Source organism: Odocoileus virginianus, chromosome 23 (genome assembly GCF_023699985.2).
Source record: "Odocoileus virginianus isolate 20LAN1187 ecotype Illinois chromosome 23, Ovbor_1.2, whole genome shotgun sequence".
In the NCBI taxonomy this organism is placed as follows: Eukaryota; Metazoa; Chordata; class Mammalia; order Artiodactyla; family Cervidae; genus Odocoileus; species Odocoileus virginianus.
This window is the reverse complement of record NC_069696.1, coordinates 29,927,085-29,950,963: the sequence shown is the minus strand read 5'-3', so window position 1 is coordinate 29,950,963 and position 23,879 is coordinate 29,927,085. Positions and strand designations below refer to the sequence as shown.

Here is a 23,879-nt window from a genome sequence, read left to right as displayed (position 1 = left end):
TCCTTCCAAGTTGAATGTGATGGACATTGAGAATGTTAGCAAGTATTACATTTTATATAAATCTTAAGGTATACCAATGAGTTTTCTATATTCATTTATATGAGATTATACTTAGAAGAAAGGAAGGAATAAATAGCAAGACTAGAAATCCAGTGATTTCTGGTGAAAAAGCTGGCTTAAAACTCAAATTAAGATCATGGCAACCAGTCCCATCATTTCATGGCAAATAGATGGGGAAACAATGGAAACAGTGAGAGACTTTCTTTTCTTGGGCTTGAAAATCACTGCAGATGGTGACTGCAACCATGAAATTAAAAGACACTTGCTCCTTGGAAGAAAAGCTATGAGCAACCTAGACAGCATGTTAAAAAGCAGAGACATTACTTGGCTGACAAAGGTCCATCAGGTCAAGGCTGTGGTTTTTCCAGTAGTCATGTATGGATGAGAGTTGGACTATAAAGAAAGCTGTGCTGAAGAATTGATGCTTTTGAACTGTGGTGTTGGAGAAGACTCTTGGAGAGTCCCGTGGACTGCAAGGAGATCAAACCAGTCAATCCTAAAGGAAATCAGTCCTGAATATTCATTGGAAGGACTGATGCTGAAGCTGAAACTCCAGTACTTTGGCCACGTGATGCAAAAAACTGACTCATTTGAAAAGACCCTGATGCTGGGGAAGATTGAAGGCAGGAGGAGAAGGGGACGACAGAGGATGAGATGGTTGGATGGCATCACCGACTCGATGGGCATGAGTTTGAGCAAGTTCCGGGAATTGGTGATGGACAAGGAAGCCTGGCATGCTGCAGTCCATGGGGTCGCAAAGAGTCAGACATGACTGAGCGATTGAACTAAACTGAGAAATCTAGGGTTCTCTCAAATTTAATATTCCGTAGAACGATCTTCATATTGACACATGGGGCATAACCACAGCTGTTCAGTTTAGTGCAAAGGTAGTTTGGGCTACATCCCATTTTGTATGCTTGCTTTCTTCTTCCAGAGTGCACATATGGAAGATTTCTGAAAAGAGTAAATGACTCAGCAGTTTCCCAAAGTGATAAATCAGGTGAAATTAAATGCATATAAGGACCACTGATCCTTAAAACCCACTTCCTTCTACTTCACGGAGCCTTCCTGTCTGCATATTGCTTCGTGTAACTCATAAGTTGAGTTAGATGAGATCCTTCCATGTTAAACTCTGAGCTCCTTGAGGGTGGTGACCATTCCTTAATCAACTTTGATTCTTCTAGCACCAACCCTATTCCCAGAATACAGTAGATGTTTGTCAAACATTCATGATACATAAATGAAGACAGAGTGACTTCTAATCATGAAAGGTGTTTTGGGCAGAAGAATTATAAACTCAAGAACAAGTTTATCATATACCAGAAAATGACAATATGGGTAGACACATACTGGAAATAATCACATTATAAGAGTGTATACATATATGCATAGCTGAAAAGATCCCACTTCAGTTTTAGTAACTCAAGTTTCTAGTTACTCTACAAATGCTGAATGTCATATACTAGTCATCTTTTCAGAATATTGTATTCAAGAATTTTTTTCTGAACACTTATATTCCAGAGATTGTTTTAGATGCATAGGAAACATTAGTGAATAAAACAAAGGTCTCTGCCCTGGTGGAGCTTACATTCTAGAATAGAGGAAGGCAAACATCAGCAACAAACATAATAAATCATATGAATGAAAGAAAAGGTACAATATCAAATATGGTGTAGGGGGAGGGGTGCTCAATAAGAAGGTAATATTTGAGGATAGCTTCAGGGTGGGGAATTTAGCCAAGTTGCCGTCTCTGGAAGGATATCAGCTTCCAGCTGGAGAGAACAGTGGAAGGGTGGTGGGGGGAAAGAGTCCAGAGGGTGTGGCCTGATGTATCTGAGGATAGGAGGACCAGCAATAAGAATGGAGCAGCAAGGAGGCTGGAGCACCCAGAGAAAAGGGAAAAGAATAGGGGGTAAAGTCAGAGAGAGAATGGTGTGTATAGGGGATGTGAACAGCCAACTAATTGAAAACGACCCTGATGCTGGGAAAGACTGAGGGCAGGAGGAGAAGGGAACAACAGAAGATGAGAGGGTTGGATGGTATCATCAACTCAATGGACATGAGTTTGAGCAAAATCCAGGAGATGGTGAAGGACAGGGGAGCCCGGCATACTGGGGTTGCAATGATGGGGTTGCAAAGAGTTGGACACAACTGAGAGACTGAACAACAGTGGGGGGTATAAGAGCACAGAGGCCCTGGGGAGCGCCGTTAGAACCCTGGGTTTTGCTCTGAAAGGGGAAGCCATTGCCCCATTTTGAGAAAGAAGTCATGAGTCTGACTTATTTTTTATACTTGAAGTTTATTTTTTTTCTTTAAAATTTTTTTTAAATTGAAGTATAGTTGATCTACAATGTTGTGTTAGTTTCTGTTGTATAGCAGTGTGAGTCAGTCATACATACATATACATAAACCCACTCTTTTCAGATTCTTTTCCCATATAGGTCATTACAGAGTATTGCGTAGAGTGCCCTGTGCTATATAGCAGGTCTTTATTAGTTGTCTATTTTATACGTGAAAGTGAAGTTGCTCAGTCATGTCCGACTCTTTGTGACCCCATGGACTGTAGCCCACAAGGCTCCTCCATCCGTGGAATTTTCTAGCCAAGAGTACTGGAGTGGGTTGCCACTTCCTTTTCCAGGGGATCTTCCCAACCCAGGGATCGAACACAGGTCTCCTGCACTGCAGGCGGACGCTTTACCGTCTGAGCCACCGGGGAAGCCCATGTGGCCTTCCATGGACTATTTTATATGTAGTACTGTGTATATGTCAATCCCAACCTCCCAATTCATCCGTCCCCTACCTCTCCTCCTTGGTAACCATGTTTGTTTAAATATCTGTGACTCTATTTCTGTTTTATAAATTAGTTCATTTGTCCCATTTTTTTAGATTCTGTTGATAAGTGATATATGATATTTATCTTTCTCTGACTTACCTCATGTGACTTACATTTTAAATGGATCTGGGTTGAGAACAGACTAGACTGTAGGAGGTCAAGGATGGAAGGGAGACTTGAGAGGCTCTGTGATCAACCTTATTTGTTTTTACACTGACAGCATCCTTCGGTAGAAGTGAAAGCTTATCGGCAAATGGCCCTGTTAAGTTCTGCTTTTGCATTTTGTTGGAGTAAGTGGAATACAGTATGTGATTCTAAGAAAACTATATTTCAGGTATAGTATGCAAAACCCCTTAAACTTTTGGCTTCCAAAAGAAGATAAAATACTCAAAAACTAAATGAATGTAGACCATATTTTCTCCTTTTAAAAAGGTGAAAAAATTAAAGTTCAAAACGGAGTTGGCAAACTTCATTTTCTTTCATTTTGCCAAAAATATAAAACCAAACCATGTAAAGGTCATGCCTTCGTTGTCCATTATGGTATCAAATACTCTTGATTTTAGGCTAGGGACCTCTTTACATCAACTGAAGAACAAATGTAAGCCTTTCACGTGAATATGTCTATGATTCATGAACTTTCTCCTCTGAGAGTAACCTTCTGGGCACATTTCCTACAGCCTGCTAAAGAAGTTATCAGATTTTGCAAGCTGACTGATGAATATTTTAGCATAAATGAGCTACCATATTTATTTATCTTGTTCACTGTGCGTTTCTTCCATTAGAATACAAGCTCCTTGAAGACAAGGTTTTATTGTTGTGATTGTTATTTATTAATGTTTGGTTATTTTTTATTTTTTGTTGTTGTTATATCCCCAGGACCTGAAACAATATTTGTCACTTGAAGGCATTCAATAAATATTTTTTAAAGAATATATTTTGATAAGCTCCATAAACACTAAGATATAAACAGTTTCATGCTTTTTAAAAAAAAATGGGACATTAAGAATGTTTCTTTTTATCTTAGCAATTTGGGGAACTCAAGCCCTTCAAATATTGGGTTGGCCAAAAAAATTGTTCACAATTTTTGTGACCATTGTATGGAAAAACTTTGGTCACCTGATGCGAAGAGCTGACTCATTAGAAAAGACCCTGATGCTGGGAAAGACTTAGAAGAGAAGGAGAAGGGAGTGATAGAGGATGAGATGCTTGGATGCCATCACTGATTCAGTGGACATGAGTTTGAGCAAGCTTCAGGAGATGGTGAAGGACAGGGAAGCCTGGCATGCTGGAGTTACTGGGTTATGAATAGCTGGGCATGACTTAGCCCCTCAACAACAACAACAAAGTAACATGCTCAACTGTCAAAATACCGAATAAAAGAGGAACTATTAACAGATTTCTCTAATTTTTTCTCTGTTTTTTTTTTTTAGGTGAGGGAACACCTTCTTAAAGAAGAATCCATTCAAAATCCTAACTGGACCCTTTTAATGTTTAGTGGTGACAGGGCACAAAGTCTCAAGATCAATGAATCCAGTGATGCATTTTCTGAAGCCCTTAAAGAAGAAACTGAATTTCATTCCACTTTATATCACATGGTTAAGGATTTTGCTTCTCAGGAAGCAATGAGGGAAGTCAGGCGTTCCAACTGCCAGTTTGTTGACTCTGTCTGCCACATGCTACTATCAACTAGGCTACTCAGCTATTCTTAAATCCCCAGGGATAAATTTTATCCAGTATGAAGAATCAAGCAACTGGGAGAAACATCAGGTATTTCTTCAATAAAGTGTAATGAGTGAATATATTTCAAACAGGCTGTTCAAATGATCTAATCAGCATTTTATACTCAAATTTTATTTCTTAAGATTAGGTGTTTTTTTTTCCTCTTGTACTTGACCTACTGAGACGACCAATGTTCACTGTTCATAGATTTGAATGGTTCTTTATTTCAATAAATTTTAACAAACAATAATATCTCCTCCTCAGAAAGCTCATTAAAAAATCATATAAGTAGGCTCCCTCCCCACTGCATTTTAGTTAGGAAGGTAATCACAAAAAGAGGGAATATAAAATATCTTACAGTCATTCTGAGAACCTCTGGTTCCATTCTGTAATTTCCCAGCTAAAAGTTACTAATGTACAAAGTTCAGATACTGAAACTTTAAAAATCAAGATACACACATTAGGATGTGCTGCAGTCACACTGGCGGGGGCCCGTTGTGTCGGAGTCTGGTGAATGGCCACAAGATGTGTTCTAGAGACATCCAGGGGTCCCCATCCTGTGTGGGGGCAGCGTCCACGGGCTTCTGGAAAAATCGGCCTGTGAAGAAGCTCATCAGCGCTGCAAACAGTACAATGAATGCCACAGAAAGCCAGAGCGCCTTGTTGGCCTCTCTGATGGAAGTCTTGAGGTTTGTTGCCCAGGAAGCTAATGTGTCATAACTACAACAAAAACACAAAATCAGTATGCAGTAATCACAATCTTCTGTATACTAGAAACATTCCTTTTGCCAACAATAATCAAGTCGTGTATCTACCGTACATAATCCCACCAACGTACACGTGTGCTCAGTCATTTCTGACTCTGCAACCACAGACAATAGCCCACCAGGCTCCTTTGTCCATGGGATTCCCCAGGCAAGAATACTGGAGTGGGTTGCCATTTCCCACTCCATGGGATCTTCCTGACGCAGTGATCAAATCCACGTTTCCTGCATTGGCAAGCATATTCTTTACCACTGACACCTCCTTGTAATAAGCTACACAATGTCATCTGTTGTCTTGGGCTTGGCCACGATCTGCTCCCTGCTATCCCTTATATTTTTTAGAATTGAAGAAATGAGGTGCTAGGATAGAAATCTGAAAATTATGTGACTTAGGCATTATTTAACTCCTAACCAGTACATTTGAGTACTAATTTCATTCTTTAAGTCAGGTAAGGCAATTTATATTCCTAGGGTAGAAACAACAAAGTTATTTATCGGGTTGAGCATGATTTATGTGTATGTACTTATAAGCATGTCACTTATTCCTCATCATACCCTGGACTTTTGGTGTACTGAAATGTAAACTCTTCCTTTTAGAAACATCCACCAAAAAAACCTTATTACAGCATCATATAAGTCTTTGAAAATAGTTAACTATGTGTTAGGTACTGTACTAAGCATTTTACATGTGCTGAATTTTCATTTAATCATGATAGCGAAACAATGACATAAGTACTATTATCATTCCTGCTTTATAGATGAAGAAGTTGATGGTCAAAAACAGATGAACTTGCCCAGGTCACACAGCTAGTTAGGGAGCTATTTCAGCCATTTGGTCCCAAGGCCAAGTTCCTTACACTGTGAACTCCCCTGCCTCCTGTAGCTCATAGGTTCAGGAATAATTCTTGTAGACTGTATGAAGTTTGTTATTATTCATCTTAAATTTAACATTTTCAAAGATCTTTTAGTAAAGTAATTTGATTAAGATTAATGCTGCTAGACTTCCCTGGTGGGCCAGTGGTAAAGAATCCACCTGCCAACGCAGGGACACGGACTGGATCCCTGGTCCAGGAAGATCCCACATGCCATGGAGCAACAAAGAACCACAACTACTGAGCCTGCACTCTCGAGCCCATGAGCTGCACCTACTGAAGCCTGTGTACCTAGAGGCCATGTTCCACAGCGAGAGAAGCACTGCAATGAGAAGCCTGTGCAATGCAATGGAAAGGCCCCAATGGCCACAACTACCGAAAGCCTGCACACAGCAATGAAGACCCAGTGCAACCAAAAATAAATAAATTTTTAAGAGGCAAAAATAATGAAAAAGATCAATCCTTCTAACCCTGCCTTACCTTTCCACATTCCACCAAAATGATATCATTTAGCAAGTAAATAACTTACATTGAAGAGACATTCCATTTTGATGGATTAGTTTTCTTTTCAGAAAGACTTGACTTTCTTGTCTTTTCTACTGTTTCTTCTTCAGGTGGTTCTAAGTCATCTTTAGTTCTGTAAATAAGTATTGTGTCTAAGTATTAAAGTATGGACAGTGTTCTATAATTATTTACAAAGTATTGCTAAGTTTTACTGTATTTTGTAAGGAAGCTTGCAGATATTTATTTTGCTTTAGGAAGATTTGATAAATACCTAATTCTAAAAGTCAAATCACCAACTTTATATTTTTAATCATTTATAGGAATTTAAATTTTTTAAGTAACTTTGTATTTAGAAAAATAGCAAATGTTTGTTGTAGAAAGTTTGGGTGCTAGCCAAAGAACAAATTAAAAGGGGAGATTTACAAAGAACATGTGTAAGTTAGTCAGTGCTCACCAATTGTAATTAACCAGTGTTATTACTGTGATTTTCCATCTTTGCATGTGCATGCGTGTGTGTATGTGTATGTATAAGTAACTACACCTTAAAAAACAAATGTGGATGCCATTATTTCTTCTGTGAATTTTTCATTCAACATACAGTAAAATTTTTCTCAAGTATTCTTTTATCACATTTTTTTAACATTGTGTATTAACAATTAATTAAAATTAATCTTTTCTGTTGGTTTTTTGAGCAACACTAAATTGGAATAGCATTAAAGTGTCACTTCTGTCTTTAAAAAACCTTCATAATTTAAAAAGTGTTTATGAAGATAGGTTTGGTATAAAATACTTAAAATCAATAGTATTCAATGAACTGGGAAGTTGCAATTGGGTTGACTGTATTGAAATCATATTATTTAAAGAGAAATCCTTTGCCTGGAAAAAACTTAGCTGTTTCATTGTTCATGTTCCATGTTTCAGGACCACTCATGAGTCCCTAGTTAGATTTTAATTTTGAAATCCCAAGTTCATTATCCCCCTCAGTGGCCAAAATGAACTGCATGTCAAAGTTTTTGTTTTTCAGTCAGACATTTATGGGGAATGCCTGTGGTAGATTTTAGTTTGGTTTTTAAAGAACACAAGACCCCCAGCCCAGAATTCCTATAGGATTCTCAAGGTTTCAGTCTTTTGTTTGCAAAAACTTCTCAGTAGAAATCATGCCATACAAACAAAAATTTTAAAAGAGATAACTTTTTTTCAAGGAAACTCTTGATTTTTTTAACACCCAGAGCAGAAAATATCCATTATGTTAATTCTAAATCTTTAATAAAAGGGAATTCAAACCATGCAATTAGGCTTCCACAATTGTTTAAGGGAGAAAAAAGGGCTTTAAGGGTAGGAACAATGTCTTTTTCTTCATATCCCTTAAGCTTGAGCATGGTGTGCCTAATATAATAGGCATGCAAGGAACATGTATACAACCAACATAAAATCATTTCATTAAGATCTTTACAGATGAGGAAACTGAGACCAAATGTCACCAAGGATTTTAGAGGCAGCATTTCTTCATGTTCCTCCCTCTTACCTTCTACCTTTCACTATAGAAGTATGTTTTATTTGTTTCACTTGCTAAATATAGAGATAGCAATGTAGAGTTTTGTTTTTCCTACTCTTCATTTACCTAAAGAGAAGACAGATGTATATGTAATGCACATATTTTACATATGTGTCTATAGGATATATATAAATATAAACATATACATTATGTCTATATGTACACATACACACACATGTTGTATATAATTCATTTAAGTTGATGAACATTTTATTTCTATGGCTCTGTATGAACCTTCCCCCCTGATGACAATATACCTATACAGGAAAAAGATTTATCTTCACAAATCTGGCAAATTTCAGGTTCTTTTCTAACTTAAGACCTCACAGCTTGCAGTACTGAGTGAATGTCCTCATAAGTAACATTTACATAGTGCTTTATTTTCATAAAAGTCTTATACAATGAATGGTCTTTTTGATGATGCAGCAGTGAACTCCACAGACTAAAAGTGATGCCCACTATTTGTTCCCCAGTCATGTCAGGTTAATAAACACATCAAGCTTCACCTACTTTAGTTCACACTTTTCTTCTTCAGCATCTGCCCAGGAATAGGTGCTAATAAATCGATGTAATGAGGGACGGTGTTCACTCTGCTTTGACCCCAAAATACGCCTAAATAAAGATGATTATAGCCACTTTATCAAATCAAATACTTGTGTAGCCATTACCAATTTATTTCCCACTACCTAAATCAATACAGAAGCAATATGTTCTTATTTTTTCTTTAACACATTCATGTAATGCTTATCTCATAAGAAAACAATTTCATGATCATGTGCCAATTTTTATAACTATTCTGCATATACTCCATACAAAACAAATGTTACTATATTGCTTATTTCAAACATTTACTTTAGCCAAGTTATAATAAGGTTCCTAAAGAGGCATCATAAAATTACACTTACCAACTGCTTGACCTCCTACTGAATCGGTCATTATTTTCCATCCCAGCCAACTTTAAAGTTCAGACATTAAGGAAATAATAAAATACAAATTTAGTGAAGTTTTTTTTGGTGATATAAAAATTAATTTGCTTCTGACTAAGAACACTTAGGAATTTGCTTACCATTCCTGCATTTCCAATATTTCTAGGCAAAGAGGCAATGGTCACTCTTCGAAGAGAAGATGGCTACCCAGAGGGAGGAAATGTGCATTTAGAAAATTCACAATATTTTATCCTTGTATGAAACACTGATGGATATTCTTGTATGTACACATCCATGTACTTGACCATTGCTGAGTTAAACAGGAGACATATTTTCAAGGTTTTTGTTATGGCCAAATTTCCTTCCAGAAATATTCTGCCAATTTATATTCCACCTTCTCCAACACTGGATAATTTTTGCCAGCCAAGTAAGGAATACAAGGTTTTCTGTTTAGGTTTATAATAACACTGAACACTGTTTTTCTATGTTGAACAGCTATGTATCTGATCTGAGAACCACCTGTTTATGATTTTTGCCCATATTTATGTTGCTAAAGATACTTCTTGGCAAAAAACTTTTTTTATTGTTAATGCAGCCAAATCTTTTCATCTTTTCCTCACTTTTGCTGCCATTTCTTTTATGCTTGGAAAATTTTCCCCAAATCAAGAGGAGATAAATATGCTTCTATTTAAGAGCTTTCTTTTTTCATGGTTTCATTTTTTTCCATTTAACATATTTAAGGATAAGTATGACATTTTAATGAATGGATGTTGTTTATACCTTAGCCTTGAGATTTATACAGGAAAATGTTATGTCATATTTTATGGCTCTTAAAGTTGAAATAAGTGGGACTACAGGAAATAAAAATATGCTGAATGTAGGAAATAAATGAGAATTTTTATGTGAATTCTTTTCTTAAACCATCATCCCTAATTTAATTTTATAGGTTAGCTGAACATCAAGCATATCAAACTGTGGTCCAGGAATCTGGATTCTAATCATGGTTCTATCACTACAGGATCATAACTAAACATATAATTTCTGTGAAAGTGATTTTGTTCATCTGTGAATAAGATCAATTTAGAGGGAATGATTTTTAAACTCACTTGTTCAAAAATTCTGTGAAAACCTGATTTTTAAAAGGACAAAAACTGCTGGTTGACTTTCAATAGCCCATTTTCCAACCCCCCCCCCCTTTTTTTAGTAACAGACCTCTTGGTTTTCAGTTACATATACAGCCTCCAGAATAAAAGCTCTGTTTTCATCTTGTTTCCAAGCAAAAATGAAAAAGGAAATGTTATCTGGGACTTCTAGGGAGTGTCTTCAGAGAGAGAGAGAACACCTGTTTCTCTTGTTCTTTTTTCCTGGAATATGGCTCTACATATTTAGTAATGACCAGGACTTGGTACTCAGAACTGCCAAAGCTGATCATGACATGGAAGCAAAGCTCTGAGGGTGATGATTCAGTAAGAGAGAAGGCGACTGGGCCCTCGAGATTTTGTGAAGCTGCTCTGCCACTTTTAGACTGCTGACTCCCAATTCTGGTTTCACATGAAAGAAAAACTATTGTTACACTGACTTTCTTCTCACTGCAGGCAAACTTAGTGCACATGCCTGCTCAGTCGTGTCTGACTCTTTGCGACCTTATGGGCTATAGCCCACCGGGCTCCTCTGTCCATGGAATTTTCTAGGCAAGAATACTGGAGTGGGTTGCCATTTTCCTACTCCAGGGGATCTTTCAGGGATGGAACTGGTGTCTTTTGAGTCTCCTGCAGTGACAGTGGGTTCTTTACCAAGTGACCACCTGGGAAGCCTTGTTACATACAAATATTGCAAGAAGTATAAAAGCATATATATATAAACATAAACACACACATGCATATAACATATATGACCTAAAATCATTGTTGCTTTATGATTTACATTTAAAGCCATGTTACTTCAAAAAATATTTTAAAATCATCTCATCTGTAATGTTTGATAGACATTTGTTAAGTGAATTGGTAATTACCTTAGAGTTTACAGAAGAAGAACGTTTTTTAGTTTGGCAGTCATCTGAAAGGGAAAACATTTGCATATTTTTTAAATTAACATATGCAATTTAACATAATGGTCTTAATTCTTTATAAAGAAAAGTAATAGTCGGAAATTATTTAAGACCCTAGTGACTACTGAACAATGCAAATATCTAGTTATCATTTATTTGATGATTCAAAACAATATCTGAACCAATGAGATACAGTCCTCTGTGTCACTGCCACTGTCCACAATGCCACAGTCTGCCCAGGACAGATGGGGCACAAAGTGAATGTATGCTGAATAAATGAGCCCAAAATTACAGATCAGAAGCTCATCAAACATTATTACTTTTACAAAAGAGGGAACAGATCATTAAAATGAATATTCTGCTTGTGAACATTTATATTATCTATCTAAAATAAAACTATTACAAGGTATATATAGGCCTTCTGTTGAGATACTTTCCATGGTCTCAGTAGTCTCACTATTTTCCAAGACACTCATCAGCTTGTTCTGCCATGGTCATTCCTTCTTCGAGGGATACAAAACCACTGTTGATGAAAGTGGTTCACTGATACTATGGTGTCTTGTTTTATGTATGGCAAAAGAGCCAGTTCCTAAGTAGGACAATACTGGGGTCAACTCGATGAATTGGATTAAATACACTCTCTCATATCAACAATTTAATGAATTTTTGGTGTCTACCATAAAATACTTGTCTCCTAATTTGTATGCTGACATCTTACTTTGGGCTATATAAATAACAGGAATGAGTTACTTCTTATTTTATATATTGTATCCTTTTTATATTCTTCTAATAACAACCTTAACATAAAGTGTGTTGTACTAAAGACAGTGTATAATAAGAATTAGTAAGAAAGAATGAAAGAGGAGACTGTTAGAAAAATGTAACTGGTACTATTATCTTAAACTTTTATTACCTTCATCTTCAAGAGGGTTAAAAGACCTTTCATTTTGCAAAAGAACCTGTTTCAGTTCTTCTAATTCAGCATGCTCTTTGGCATACATCCTCTTCAGATTTTCTACATGCTGAATCATCACTTCAACTGCTTTACTAACCCGGCTTTCCTATCAGGAAAACAAAACAAAACAAATTTACATCAAAAATACTATCCTTAACACTCAGTTAAAAGATACATCCACTTATCTTCATCTCAGACATAAATCCCACTAAAGTGATGATAATTTGTTGCTGTGTTTTAAAGGCATCAGTATAAAAGGGTAAGGGCTTCCCAGGTGTTGCTAGTGGTAAAGAACTGTCCTGCCAATGCAGGAGACATAAAGAGACTCAGGTCCGATCCCTGGGTCAGGAAGGTCCCCTGGAGGAGGGCACAACAACCCACTCCAGTATTCTTGCCTGGAGAATCCCTTGGACAGAGGAACCTGGTGAGCCACAGTCCATAGGGTTGCAAAGAGTTGGACATGACTGAGCAACTTAGCAGGCAGGCATACAAGGGTAATCAGAATGGAAGAGGACAGAATAGCAACCTAATTCTGAACACCTGCCAAGTAGACAGACTAGTGGTAAACAGCAAAGACCTGAAAAGCCAAACCCTAAAAAAAAAAAAAAAAAAAAGTAAGAAAAGTCTGGAAGAAACCTGGGTTGAATCACAGAAATCCACAAATGCCCAAGAATTAGTGGTATGTCTGGAATTAAGCTTGGAGGTAAAACACATAATGAGTTGAAAATCTGTATAAAAGGTAATTAGATCCACAGATCCCCTCTGGTATTACTCAGGTCAGCTGAACCCCTCTACCATTTTGGGCAAAGACTAAAAATGGTGGATAACTGGAGAGATTTGAACAGAGGGTCTGTGGATTGAGCAGTAACAGTTGATGGTGAATGGATCCTACAGAAAAAAATAGATGTAAGCAAAAGTCTGTTGTTGGTGGTCAGTCCCTAAGTCATGTCTGACTCTTTGTGACTCCATGGACTGCAGCATGCCAGGTTCCTCTGTCCTCTACTATCTCCCAGAGTTTGCTCAAATTCATGTCCACTGAGTTGATGATGCTATCTAACCATCTCATCCTCTGTCGCCTCCTTCTCCTCCTGCCCTCAATCTTTGCCATCATCTGGGTCTTTTCCAATGAGTCAGCTTCGCATCAGGTGACCAAAGTATTAGAGCTTCAGCATCAGTTCTTCTGATGAATATTCAGGGCTGATTTCCTTTAGGATTGACTGGTTTGATCTCCTTGCTGTCCAAGGGACTCCAAGAGTCTTTTTCAGCACCACAGTTTGAAAGCATCGATTCTTCGGCACTCAGCCTTATTTATGGTCCAATTCTCACATCCACACGTGACTACTGGAAAAACCATAGCTTTGACTATACGGACCCTGGTCACCAAAGGGATGTCTGCTTTTTTGTACACTATCTAAGTTTGTCATAGCTTTTCTTCCAATGAGCAAGTGTCTTAATTACATGGCTACAGTCACTGTCAGCAGTGATTTTGAAGCCCAGGAAAATAAATTCTATCTCTGCTTCCACTTTTTCCCCATCTATTTGCTATGAAGTGATGGGAACAGATGCCATGATTTTAGTTTTTTTCAGGTTGAGTTTCAAGTAAAGCCTTTTTACTCTCCTCTTTCACCCTCAGCGAGAAGCTCTTTAGTTCCTCTTCACCTTTTGCCTTTAGAGTGGTGTCATCTGCGTAGGTTGTTGATATCTCTCCTGGCAATCTTGATTCCAGCTTGTGACTCCTCCAGCCCAGCAACCACTTGATGTACTCTGCATATAAGTTAAATAAGCAGGGTGACAATAGCCTTGTCATACACCTTTCCTAATTTTGAACAAGTCAGTTGCTCCACGTCCAGTTCTAACTGCCACTTCTTGACCTACATACAGGTTTCTCAGGAGACAGATAAGGTGATCTGGTACTCTCATGTTTTTAAGAATTTTCCACAGTTTGTTGTAATCCACACAGTCAAAGTCTTTAGCATAGTCAGTGAAGCAGAAGTAGATGCTTTTATGGAATTCCTGTACTTTCTGCCTGATCCAATGAATGTCAGCAATTTGATCTCTGGTTCCTCTGCCTTTTCTAACCCAGCTTGTACGACTGGAAGTTCTCCTTCACATGTTGCTGAAACTGAACTTGAAGGATTTTGAGCATAATCTTATTAGCATGTGAAAGGAGCACAATTGTACAATAGTTTGAACATTCTTTGGCATCGCCCTTCTTTGGGATTGGAACGAAAACTGACCTTTTCCACTCCTGTGGCTGTTGCTGATACATGTTGAATATTAAGATACAAAACCTTATTCTTCTAACTACCAAACACTGATAGCCAGGATTATACTCTCAAGATAGGCAGTTGGAATTTTCTTTGAGGAACCTTAACACTGCAGGATGAAAGTCTTAAAAAACTATTGGCATTAAGAGGATGCTGGTGAAACGTCCTAGCTTGTGTGAAACTCAGAGCCAGGAAAAAGCTTCCCTGCCTAACACATTCCGAGTTCCCAATCAGTTAATGGGACTAGTTAATGGGTCATCACTAGTCAGAGGCAAGCCTCTAACCTGAGAAAAGAAAATAAAAATACAGGGGGACAAAACAAGCTGAAAGAAATAAACTACAGAAAAATGAAAACTTCAAGGAAGCTATCAATATCTTCAAACAAGAATAAGCATTACATTTGTGAAATGGGAACAAGATATTAAAAAGTTAGGATCTGAGAATTTTAAAAGTCTGGAAGTTAGAAATATAACAAAAATACATAACTCAAGAGAAAAGTCTCAAGATAAAGTTGAGGAGACTTCTCTGAAACTAGAGAAAAAAGACTAAAAGGTAGAAAAGAAAAGAGAAAGGACCAGTTCAGGAGATCCAACAGCCAAAAAACAGGAATGCAAGTTTAGAAAATGTAGAAAAAGTCCACAAGGTGTAGAAAAGGAAATAGTTCAAGAAAATTTCTGAACTCAAGGAATAACTTGTCAATTTATGTCCACTCAGGATCTAAAATAGTGGTTGAAAATAAACCCATGCCAGGGAAGGACAGTAGGGGTAAGAGAATATTCTAAAAGCTTCTAAAAAGTAAAAATATGCTGTAAACAAAAGCTCAGGAGTCAGAATGGCATCAAAATTTGATACCAACACCAGAAGCTAAGAAGAAAATGAGGCAGTGCAAGAAAAATTCTAAAGGAAATGATTTCTAATCTAAAATCCTTTACCCAGTTAGTGTAAAGATGCATAAGAATAAAGACTTGAATTTTCAGTTATATAACATCTCAAAACGTTTACCTCTCAGGCATTCTTTTCTTGGAAAGTTACTCGGTGAGATGTTCCATCAAAATAAAGAAAAATAAATAAACCAGCAAAGAAGGAGGCATGGGATTCAGGAGATGGAGTTTAACTCAAGAGAGAAGTGAAAGAAGTCTTTATTTAAGAATTTGCTTCCCATGTGGTGTAGTGGTAAAGAATTTCTGCCTGCCAGTGCAGGAGATGCAAGAGATGCAGGTTTTATCCCTGGATCAGGAAGATTCCCTGGAGTAGGAAATGGCAACCCACTCTAGTATTCTCACCAGGAAAATTCCATGGACAGAGGAGCATGGTGGGCTACAGTCCACAGGGTCGCAAAGAGTCGGACACGACTGAGCGCACACACACACACACACACACACACACACACACCAGTTGAGACTGACAAGTCAAAAGTCTCTGGAAGCAACAGCTCAAGGAAAAAATTGACAGAATACCTGATGAATGTGTATCTATTGTGAAATCTAGACTCCATGGAGAGGTTAAGAATAAATTAGAGATAAGTAAATAGAAAACTTAAGCATAACAATCATGGCAAAGTAAAATTATTAACTCCAAAAAGAACATAAACATTGTACAAAGGATGAAAAGTCATCGTAAAAGGCTACTTGTATCTGCTATGAATAGAACTTACATGGGCATAATAATATTTACAGATAATACAGATCTAATATTATTTATCTACTTTTTAAAAATTAAAATTGTTTATATTATGATAATTTCCACAGACACAAAAAGTACACAATAAATCCACATATGTCCATCAATCAGTTTCAAGAATTGTCAACATTTTGGCATATAAGTTTCATCTCAAAGTTTGAATGCTATTTTTTTAAGTACAGGTGACAGACATCATATTATTTAACTCTTAAACATTTTAATAAATATCTAAAAAATGGGAGTATATTTCCTTAAATAATAATACCAGGATCACATCTAACAACATAAATATAAACACCTTAACATCATCTAATTCATATTCAAATTTCCCCAGCGGTCTCAAAAACATCTACAGTTTTATTCGAACTGGAACCTGACAAAATACATACTTATTGTATTTTTTCTTTTTTTATACTATGATTCACAATATAAAATTTACTATTTTAAAGTGAACAATTTAGTGACATTTAGTACATTCACAATGTTATACAAACATCACTTCTATCTAGTCCCCAAACATTTTCGTCATCCCAAAATAAAACCCCATACTTATGAAGCAGTTACTTCCTACTCATCTCCTTCCCCTAGAAGCTAGCAAACACCAATCTTCTACCTTTCCCTAAAGATTTATCCACTCTAGATACTATATATAAACACAATCACACAACATGTGACCTTTGTGTCTAGCATCTATGGTTTGCATAAAATTTTCCAGATTCAGCTACATTGTAGCATGTATCAATACTTCATTCCTTTTAGTGGCTAAATATTATATTAATACAACAACAATACTGCAGAAACCAACACAACATTGTAAAGCAATTTTCCTCAAATGAAAAAAAAAATTGTAATTTCTCCACATCCTTGTCAACGCTAGTTATTTTCCTTCTTCCTTCCTTTCTTTATCCTTTATTATAGCTATACTAGTGGGTGTGAAGTGGTTTATCATTATGGCTTTGATTTTCAATTCGCTAACAATTAAGCATCTTCTCATGGGTTTATTGGCCATTTGTATAACTTCTTTAGGGAAATGTCTATTCAAGTCTTATTTGCATTTTTAATTGGATTGCTTATCTTTCTGTTGTTAAGTTGCAAGCATTCTTTACATATTCTGGATGTATGTGCATGTATGTGCAGTCTCAGTCATGTACAACTCTTTGCGTCCCCATGGACTGTAGCCTACCAGGCTCTTCTGTTCATGAAATTTTCCAGGCCAGAATACTGGAGTGGATAGCCTTTCCCTTCTCCAGGGTATCTTCCCAACCCGGGGATTGAACCCAGGTCTCCCGCATTACAGGAGGATTCTTTACCAGCTGAGTCACAAGGTAAGCCCAAGAATACTGGAGTGGGTAGCTTATCCCTTCTCTAGCAGATCTTCCCAACCCAGGAATTGAACCAGGGTCTTCTGCTTTACAGGCATATTCTTTGCCAACTGAGCTATCAGGGAAGCCCATATTCTGGAAACTAGACCCTTACTAGGTATATGATCTTCAAATATTTTCTTCCCTTCCATCAGCAGTTTCTTTTTGGACATATTAAGCTTAAGTTGTCTATCAAACTTCCAAGTGGAAGTCCTATGTTGACAGTAGCAGATTCTAGTCTAAAATTTATGGCAGATATTTAGGATAAGTGTGTGAATTGGGGAGGCATCAGTTGACTAGATGGGATAGTACCGGGATTGAGTGATGATGGAGATCAGACATGCAAAGGTAAAGCCATGGGGTCCATCAAGATTAATAAGGCTGGGAGAAAGGGTGGGACCCATAAAGGAGCCTGGAAGGGTCCATGATGATTTACGCTATAGAGAAAAAAACCAGGGGATTGGGTACCTGGAAGCCAAATGTCAAGAGTGTTTCCAGGAGGAGGAAGAGCTTAGCCATGTAGAATATAGCAGACAGGCTAAGAAAAAAGAGTAGGTTAAGGCGGACTAGAGTAAATTTCAGAGGTGACGGGAGCAGAGAAATTGGAAACAGTGAGTTCAGTTCTATTGAGGAAATTTGCTAAAAATGGGAACAGAGAAACAGGGTGGTAACCAAAGGAGAAAGAGTGAAAGACTTTTTGTGTTTGCTTTGTGTTATTTTTCCTGTCTTATAAACAAAGTATTTAAGTATTTGTGTGCTGATGAGAATGATTCAATAGAGTGGGAAAAAACTGGAGAGGAAAGACTGCAGGGAGAATTGTGGCCCAGATTCTTAGCAAGCTGAAAGGGATGGGCTCTTGCATAGAGGTGGGATGGTTAGCCTTGGATAGGAGCAGAGAAAACTCATCTTTGGTACTAGGAAGGAAGGCAATGTTAAGTGTTTAGATGCTTGTAGGTTCAAAGCTTTTGGTGGATTCCTTCTGACTACCTCAAATTTCCTATTGAATTAGGAAGCAAAGTCATCATTTGACAGAGAAGATAGGAGAGGACAGGATAGAGGTTTCAGGGGAAAGAGAAAGTATGAAATTGATATATAGAAGAGAAGCAGGGTGAATGATGAGAAGCCCCAAGGACCACTTAAGATTTGTGATGAATTTCAAGAGAACTCAGTCAGCATAAGGGTGTGAGGTTTTCCAGCTATGCAGGCATGAGCAGGTAAAGAAGTATATTAAACAAGATTGTAGATTTTCTAAATGAATAAAATGAGAGAGGGAAAAGTGTTGAGAGTTCATGCAAGAGAGTGAATATAGTGTTTGACCATGGAATTTAAGCTTGGTCAGGAAAGAAGAAAGATCAACAATAAAGTGAAAGACACTTTAGGTGTGAGGGAGCAGAGATTTATAAAAGAACTAAATATTCATCTTCATAGTAGGTGCCGGGAGCCGGCACATGAGATCCCACCCATGACAAGGTCATGAGGGAGAAAACCTGACAGGCAAGGCGGATCAGGTTTTCGGGGGTTTCGAAAAGGCCAGCTCACGAGATCCCACCCATGACAAGGTCATGAGGAGAAAACCTGACAGGCAAGGCAGATCAGGTTTTCAGGGATTCTGAGAAGCTGCCCCCAGTGCTCACCTTAAAGATGATATCTGTCTTTCTGATGCTTGCTTCAATAGACTACTCCCTAATTTCTGTGACATAGGCAGGAAGGCCTTCCCCGATCTCTTTCCAAATAAGAATCAATTTAGAACTTTAATCAATAAGTTTCCCAGGTGGTGGTATTTTATGAGATTATCCAGGGTGAAAGGAGTGTTTTAATTTAAACTCCTTTGCTGGTATTTTAGTTTGTTTGGCAAATGCGTTTATGCCCTTGGTACTAATAGGCATGATTGCTTATAATACCCTAATCATAAAACAGCATAAAGAACCTGATCATATAAAGGCCCTAATAGACATAGAGCCCTTTGGGGGGTGAGGAAGCCCTATTAGAAAACACAAGAAAAATTATTCTAAAAGTAGCTATTGGGTTAACATTTGCTTGCTGTGTTTTTGCTCTTAATGTGCTAAGGTTGTGTTATAGAAACCATTGTTAATATAGATCTAGAAAAATAAGAGCTTAGCCCTAGTGTGGTAACAATGAGATGGTTGTTAATTGTCACCCAAGAGTGCTAGGCAGAGGCTCCCTCACCAAAGTCACAGAGTCAGTGTGGGGTAAACTTCTTAGACAAACTCAACTGACAACTTCTGCAGAAGGATTAATTTTTATGTTAACAAGGTTATACTTCTACTCTATACTGTTGCCCTATGAGACCTCTACCTTTCAGTTAAGGTCACCACAGAAACGGAAAATAGGTTTACATTCACCTGACCTGCATAAAATGTTAATAGGCCCCAAGGCCAGAAGATAATGTACAAGACCCTCATAAACAAAGAAGTATGCAGAAAATACCCTGGTTTCGTGGAGAACAAGCTGATGTAATGTTAAACTATCCTCCCCTCAGAAATGTACTAACTCAGGGTATAAAAGCTACGGTAAAAAATAAAGCATTGCCAGACCCTGCCAGACTCTGCAAACACCCCCGTCTGGTCACTCTCTCTCTCTCTCTCTCTCTCTCTCTCTCTCTCTCTCTCGCCGTTCATCCTGAGACTTGGCCCTATCAAGGCTGGTCTCACGTGTCTTCTCTCGCTGACGCCGTTCATCCCGAGTACCCCCTGGATCCTGCCGAGGCTGGACCCCAGCAGTAGGAAACAAATAAATATCTAAAACTGTAAATAAACCACTAAGTGATTGTGTAGACATATTATTTAGAGATATGAATGTAACACATCAATTTAGGTATAGATTCAAAAACTTAAAATCTTCCCCAGAATTTCCCAAAAATTTTGAAAAAAAAAAAAATCTACTTCTCTCTGAATAGGTATGAGAAGATCCATAAACAAGGATCTTTATTGCTGCATTGTCTAAAAGCACAAAATACCAAAAATATTCTGAAATGATCAAATAGAGTGTTTTCCTAGAAACACAATGCATAATGTTACAGGTAATAAATCCTTTCAGTAGTTTCACTGTAATTAGGGAAATGGAGGCAAACTACCTGATTAATGGCTCCCAACATCTCGGCCCTACTGGCCACTCGTGTTGCACACTGGCTCAGGAACGTGACACTCTTCTCCAGCTTCTTAATGATTTCCTGCACTTGGCTGTCATCTTCACAAAGAGACGCTAAAGACTGCACAAAAAGTAAAGCATTAGAAAGTATCAAACCCAAGTACTCAGCAAGTGATTCTAATACTGACCATGTTGTAAATGCAGATGGCTCTATTATCTCTGTGGAAGGTGAAAAGCAGCGGTAAAGACAAATAATGAATGCTACTGAAATATTATGATCTTTGTTGGCTATCAAGTAGACCTATGGAGGTGTTCATAAAATCTGTTATACAATTTTGATCTCCTCTACTTTAACTTCCCAAATTTGCCACTCCTTCATGTGTGTTTATATCTTTCTTCTACAATTAATGGGATGGGATATAATTAATTAGCAGTGGTAAAGAAATTATTTCTATAAATGAATGCACTATATGAAGAACATAGTTTGAATTTTTAAGAAAAGTAGTAAAAATATACTCAAATTATATTTGACTCTGACCACTATATTTGCTCTTCCACTGATGACAAGGTGAGCCTAGGCTGGTTAGGTAAGTAGGCCTTTGTTGCCTTATGAATACTCAAACCTGTGCCATTGATCTAAGATGATGGCTTTCCTAAGGCTTTCCTGATGGAAAGCCATTTGTCTCACGTCCATACTAGTCAAATCAATTAACAAATGAATATAATCTCTATCAAAATCCCAGTGGATTTTTTTTTTTTTGCAAAAACAGAAAAATTCATCCTGAAATTCATATGGCATCTCAAAGGACTCTGAAGAGCAAAACAGTTTTGAAAACAAAAGTACAAAGCTAAAGGTACCCCATGTCTTGGTTTCAAAGCACATTACAAAGTTACAGTAACCAAAACAGAATGGTATTGGCATAAAGACAGACCAGTAGAACAGAATAGCAGGCCCAGAAATAAACCTACACATGGTCAAATGGTCATATGGTCAAATGATCTTTGACAAGGTTGCCAAGACTACAAAATGGAGAAAAAATAGTCTCTTTAATAAATGATGCTGGAAAACTGCAAAACAGTAAAGTTGGACTCTTATTTTACACTATATACAAAAATCAATCCAAAATGGATTGAAGACCCCAAATTATATAACCCCAGGAGATAACTCTAGAAGAAAACTATAGTGAAAATCTTCCTGACAATGGAGTTGGCAATGATTTCTTGAATATGATACCAAAAGCATAGATGACAAAAGCAAAAGTAGACAAAGAGCACTACATCAAACTTACGAAATTTTGTGCATCAAAGGACATAATCAACAGAATGAAGGGGCAACCCATGAAATGGGAGAAAATATTTGCAAATCATATCTATTACTTTAATTTTGGCAAAGGACTTGAATAGACATGCTCCAAAGATGATACACAAATAGCCAGTAAGCATATGAAAGATGCTTCAAATACTAATCATCAGTAATGCAAGTCAAAACCACAATGAGATATCACCTTGCACCTATCAGAATAGCTACTATCAGAAATCAGAAAATAACATGTTGGCCAAGATATTGAAAAACTGGAACCTTGGTACATTGTTAGTAGGACTGTAAAATGGTGTAAGCCCTGTGCAAAACAGTATGGTGGCTCCTCAAAAACTTAAGAAATAGAACTCTGTATAATCCAGCAATCAACATCTGGGCATATTTCTAAAGGAATTGAAAGCAGGGTCTTGAAAAGATATTTGCACACCAATATTCATAGCAAAAATGTTCAATGTTCACAACAGTCAAGAGGTGGAAGCAACTCAAATGTCCATCAATAAACAAATGGATAAACAAAATATGGTCTATGCATACAATGAAATATTTTATTCATCCTTAAAGGAAGGAAATCCTGCCACATGCTACAACATAGATGAACTCTGAGGGCATTATGCTAAGAAAAATAAGCCAGTTACAAAAAGACAAATACTGTATGATTCCACTTACATGAGCTATCTAAAGTAGTCAGATTCACAGAAACAGAAAATAGAATGGTGATTACCAGGGGCTGAAAGAAGGGGAAAGGGGGAATAGTTTAATAGACATAGAGTTTCAGTAAGCAAGATGAGAAAGTTCTGAAGCTCTGTTTCATAACAATGTGAATATACTCAACATTACTAATAATGTACACTTAAAATGGTTATTATGGTAAATTTTACATTATGTGTTTTTCAAACCACAGTAAAAACAGAACATGGTTTCTTTAATTTTTTTCAAAAATTAAGCCATTTTAATTTTCCAACCCATCTGTATATTTATGGTGACTTCATAAAATAGAAGAATAGTAGCTATTACATTTCTGTGTACCTAACAGAAGGGTCTGCCCATTATCTAACAAGACTGAAATCAGTCACCATCCTCTTTTCTCAGTTAATTAAATGGAAATGGTCTTTGGATTATCTTCTTTGAAGCTTAAAATTGTTTTCTGCTTATTCTTCTACCTGAAATCTACTTGAAGATTTAGAGAGATGGCAGAAGAGTCACATAACTGCTTTAAACACATTTGTTTGTTTTACTGCTTATACCCTTCTGTTGGTGAACCTTTTATCTTAGCTTGATCCTGACTTCTTACCTCCTATTAATTCACATTTGAGTCAGGCAGGGTTTGGTACCTGGTGATAGTTTTAGTTATACAAATAAAGTCATGTAGTTTAGAAAACTTTATTAATAATATAACAAACCTATAGTTCCCAAATGTTAAGGTTCTTACCTCTAACAGTTTTAAACAGTTAGTGATTTCTTTCTTCAAATTTTCTTCGGCCAAGTCACGGGATCTTTCTTCAAGCTTCACTCTTTTCTCCAAGGTGAACCAGTCACATTTAAATCCCAAAGATAATCTGAGAAATTCGGCCTATTATCAAAATAATGTGAAGGTGAGGGGAGAACGTTGCATGTAGTAAAATATTTCAGCTTAATACCAAATTACACTGAAGCATATGTTTCTCCTCCCAGTGACATAATGCTGGCATGCATGAGCTTATCTGTACTTTGTCATGGCCAAGCCAAAAGACAACACATATAGGACAGCTCATGAAAAAGCATACAGGGACTGTAGGCAAGTGATTCTGAAACACTTTTTTTATTAAAGAAAAAAATATTTGCTTGAAACTTACCTCTACCTCCTTCTCATTAGCAGAAGTGCTACAGAATAAGAGAAAGAACTTATTAAAACATAGTTCAACAGAAACGCC

General features: G+C 37.2%; 2 protein-coding genes across 11 annotated transcripts in view; one reads left to right on the top strand and one right to left on the bottom strand.

Annotated features, from left to right (window-relative positions):
* DNAI7 (dynein axonemal intermediate chain 7) overlaps nucleotides 1-7,927 on the top strand; it is an 82,196-nt gene extending 74,269 nt beyond the window's left edge. For 6 of the 7 annotated variants that reach the window (XM_070453791.1, XM_070453789.1, XM_070453790.1 and 3 more), the window contains 2 exons: nucleotides 3,114-3,227; nucleotides 4,324-7,927. In XM_070453791.1, the coding sequence (XP_070309892.1) occupies nucleotides 3,114-3,227; nucleotides 4,324-4,602 (393 nt within the window). In that variant the 3' untranslated portion in view covers nucleotides 4,603-7,927. The remainder of the gene's footprint in view (nucleotides 1-3,113; nucleotides 3,228-4,323) is intronic. The other variant, XM_070453793.1, reaches the window with a different exon arrangement.
* IRAG2 (inositol 1,4,5-triphosphate receptor associated 2) overlaps nucleotides 4,817-23,879 on the bottom strand; it is a 54,348-nt gene continuing 35,285 nt past the window's right edge. For all 4 annotated transcript variants that reach the window (XM_070453797.1, XM_070453794.1, XM_070453796.1 and 1 more), the window contains 10 exons: nucleotides 23,802-23,829; nucleotides 23,399-23,539; nucleotides 20,638-20,772; nucleotides 12,194-12,341; nucleotides 11,245-11,288; nucleotides 9,374-9,436; nucleotides 9,213-9,262; nucleotides 8,818-8,919; nucleotides 6,778-6,885; nucleotides 4,817-5,332 (listed from right to left, as the gene is read on the bottom strand). In XM_070453797.1, coding sequence (XP_070309898.1) covers nucleotides 5,089-5,332; nucleotides 6,778-6,885; nucleotides 8,818-8,919; nucleotides 9,213-9,262; nucleotides 9,374-9,436; nucleotides 11,245-11,288; nucleotides 12,194-12,341; nucleotides 20,638-20,772; nucleotides 23,399-23,539; nucleotides 23,802-23,829 — 1,063 coding nt within the window. In that variant the 3' untranslated portion in view covers nucleotides 4,817-5,088. The remainder of the gene's footprint in view (nucleotides 5,333-6,777; nucleotides 6,886-8,817; nucleotides 8,920-9,212; nucleotides 9,263-9,373; nucleotides 9,437-11,244; nucleotides 11,289-12,193; nucleotides 12,342-20,637; nucleotides 20,773-23,398; nucleotides 23,540-23,801; nucleotides 23,830-23,879) is intronic.